Genomic DNA, 3,458 nt, shown 5'->3' with positions numbered 1-3,458 from the left:
CTGCACCTCCCCAATCACGATAGAATCTGAGGCCATCCACCCGTTTAGATTATTCAATGGATACACAAAAATTTTCTTAATCTCACTAAGATTTGTCATTATTGGTTCAGCCCACTGAGCTGAACGACTAAGGCTACAAAAAGAACAATTCTCAATGGAAAGAAATCGGCTCTAAAAGGCCTTCATGTTTATTTGAAAACGCCACTGTTCTTAGCACTACAAAATGTCCCATGTTGAAAGTAGTAAAGAAGCCATTTCCATCAGAGTAAAGGTGTGGTAATATAATGGATCTGAATATATGCGATCGATCTTGAGGAGATTTGGAACTGCACAGTACAGGAAACAAAGCATAATTGCAAGTGCCAAGGCTAAGAAATTTCACTGGAGACCTTACTTTAGAAATGGAGATTTTATCAAACAAGCTACCAGACAATGAGATCTTGAAAATTCAAAGAAATTCTGTGGCAAAATTGCTAATTATGAACCTGGTATTCCTTCTCATATCTTTTATATCAAAAAGCTTTTTGTGGATGAAAAAGACACAGATCTACCAGCTTTATATATTCAGTTAAAAAGTCCTGGAAAGAAGTTACTCTTCCATCCCATACAATATGGTTTAATGAAGGGACAGAATTTTGTTACCTTTCCTTATACATAAACAACAACGTTATTTCTACAGTTAACAATCAGTTTCAGATTCAAGGAAAAGCCAATGGTTATTCAGTACGGTCAGGCGGTTAAGGAGAATGACAAGTCTACAGATTAGAAAAAAAATGATCACGTAGGCTCAAAATATGGAATATATAAATCATGTAAAATCATATGGCTAGATCTGCAAATTAAGGATGTGATCAACATAGCCTCAGAATTATACAGAAAACTAGTGGAGGAAAGATATTTGTGGATGTGTCAATCTGCAAATTGAAGGATTTATTTAATGCATTCTCAAACTGCAGGATCGACACGCTGAGAAGATCAAAACAAATGTGACTCTTAAGCACTCACTAGATGGTAAAAACTCTATTTTTTTTTTTGAATTGGCTCAGCACGCACTTTGATGGAGAACTGCATGACTACCCCTTTTGTTTGAAAAGGCTGGGAATTTAACTAAAAAATCATGGTGCATACTTAATATATTTTGTTAAGGCGCATATTGTACATTAGATTATCGTTAGATAGCCATAACAAATATGCTTCTGAACAATTTTGATCGTGGGTATCACCTGCACGGCGCTTCTTGAAGCCAGAGGCGGTCCACAGTGCCCGCCATCGTTCTGCGTAAGCTGCTCGATAAGCCGATCGAGGCCAGGGCCCATGAATTAATCAGTCAGATGGGCGGGCAAACGCCTCAACCCTATTCCAGATCCATTGTCAAAATAAACCTCAATACTCCCATTTTCTTCCCCATTTGAATTACTACCCGGCCCTCGAAGAATAATCATGGGATTGAACGGCATTCTCTCACGCCCATACCTGCTGCTCCTCCTTCGCACATCCATTTCCCTCGAATCCCCACGCCCTTCAATGTGCCCTAACAAAGTAGATATGGTACCCAGAAGGTGATGCGTGGGAGAAAACTGTCTCTCCCTTTCCCTTTCCCTGTCCACAGCACCAGATCTGTCCGGCCCATTGATTTCTTCAAGAAAACCCTCATTACAGGTAGGGCAAACAATCTGCTCTCCTCGAGCCAATCTAACAGAACAACGACACTGGTAACACCAATATGCAGAAGACATCTCCAGGAAATCGAAATTTCTTGAGAATACTTCGAAACTCAAATCAATAAACCTATGTAGACCGTCAAATGCCCCTCTCAACCCACCCAAGAGGCCAATGGATTTCGTGGGCCTGAAGATTACGATACGTGATTTCAATGGATAAAATTCATGTGGTTTTAATGGAATAGCTATCGAAGTACTTTTTTAGACTCTGAATCTAGTAACCCTATTTCAAATCTCGGTGGAAGCCCAAATCCTCAACCGAAAGGGATGGCTGCTTTAGATTTTGGTGGTATTTCCATTAAAAAATAAAAAATATACTAGAAAATATTATTACTAATAATATTGGGAAATAATTAAAATTTACAAAGATTTCAAAATCAATAAATAGGTTTCAAAATTTATAACCTACCTGCTCATAGAATCGATTAGCATGCTCTATGACTTGCATACAATTGGGGACTTGATCCTTGGACTAGGTTATCATTCATCACTTCTTGTTTGATTTTTTTTATTTTTTTTTTTAATAAGTAAAAAAAAGATTATAATAGGTTTAAAATATGCATGATGCAATATTATAACAATAGTTGTATAAAGTTATTTTTCAATAGAATTCTTTTAAATTAAAGCTACTTGTTGTACGACTATGTAGATCAGAATAATTATGAGGAAGTTCAATAAAAGATGAAGGAAAGCAACCTGTCCAAATTAATCCGAATTACTCATAAGAATGACTTTAAAAATCAACACCATCCAAAATATAACTAAGCAGTTAGCATATGCTCAATAAAAAATTCGTGTATAGGAAGGGTTTGTAGAACATGCTGCTTTCCTGGAAGAAACCATCCTGTAACTTTCAAAACAAGTCAAGTTAAAAATCCCAACAAAATATATATATTTTTTTTTTCTAAGATGCCCATAGGCCCTAAGGTTTGAACTTCCTCTGATACCATATGTAACAGCCCAAAATAAATATCTAATTAAATTTAAATAAGAGTTTCACTTACCTAGACCAATAAACATGTAATTAATTAATTAAATTCAAATTGAATGAATAGCGCTTACCTGTTTACCTGTGGTCGAACTAGGCTTACCGCAACAAGGTATTGGGGACAACTCTCCACCCAACCGTAGGCTCAATTGTGCAACGTCTTGCTACAACTGGCCACCCCCGAGCCCTCAATCAACGTACTACTGCCAGTGACTCCTAGGTCTTAGTATACCATTCTCCCAAGAGAATGAAAGACAAAATCTCGGAAAGATGGAATGCCGAAATCCTCTCATCTTCCTCGCCATCTATTAAATAGAACAAACATTGGAAGAGGAACCACATGAACACACTCCATGTGTCCCATGCCACTTTCTTTTGATTTCTTTCTTTTTGATAGTTTCCTTTTCTTGTTTTATTTCCTTCTTTTTGATAGTTTCCTTTTCTTGTTTTATTTCCTTCTTTTTGATAGTTTCCTTATTCTTATCTAGAGCTTTAGTATGGTTATTATTATTTTTATCTTTATTTATTTTCTTGTATTTTAAATATCATTTATTATTTAACCTTTATGATTTATTATTTTTATTATTTATTATTAAGTGATTTATTATTTATTATTTATATTATTATTATTTATTTTGTATTATTTATTTATTTATTATTTATTATTAAGGGGAGGGATATTACAAAAAAATAAAGTTCTCTTGCTACTGCCGTCTATTTTTAACGAGCTCGGTAACAAAAACTTGGGG

The 3,458-nt window shown here is 35.4% G+C and overlaps 1 protein-coding gene across 1 annotated transcript; it reads right to left on the bottom strand.

The window, feature by feature from the left end:
- Positions 1–1,319: 1,319 nt before the first annotated feature.
- Positions 1,320–1,736, bottom strand: LOC149188191 (E3 ubiquitin-protein ligase RDUF2-like). The gene has a single exon (XM_089409889.1). The coding sequence runs from the start codon at positions 1,734–1,736 to the stop codon at positions 1,320–1,322; it is 417 nt and encodes a 138-aa protein (XP_089266015.1).
- Positions 1,737–3,458: the final 1,722 nt, after the last annotated feature.

This window comes from Pinus tabuliformis, chromosome 3_1 (assembly GCF_031772625.1).
Source record: "Pinus tabuliformis cultivar Carrire ecotype Pingquan chromosome 3_1, CPIR1, whole genome shotgun sequence".
NCBI classification, from domain to species: Eukaryota; Viridiplantae; Streptophyta; class Pinopsida; order Pinales; family Pinaceae; genus Pinus; species Pinus tabuliformis.
Note: the sequence above shows the minus strand (reverse complement) of the source record. Positions and strands in the feature narration are given on the sequence as shown.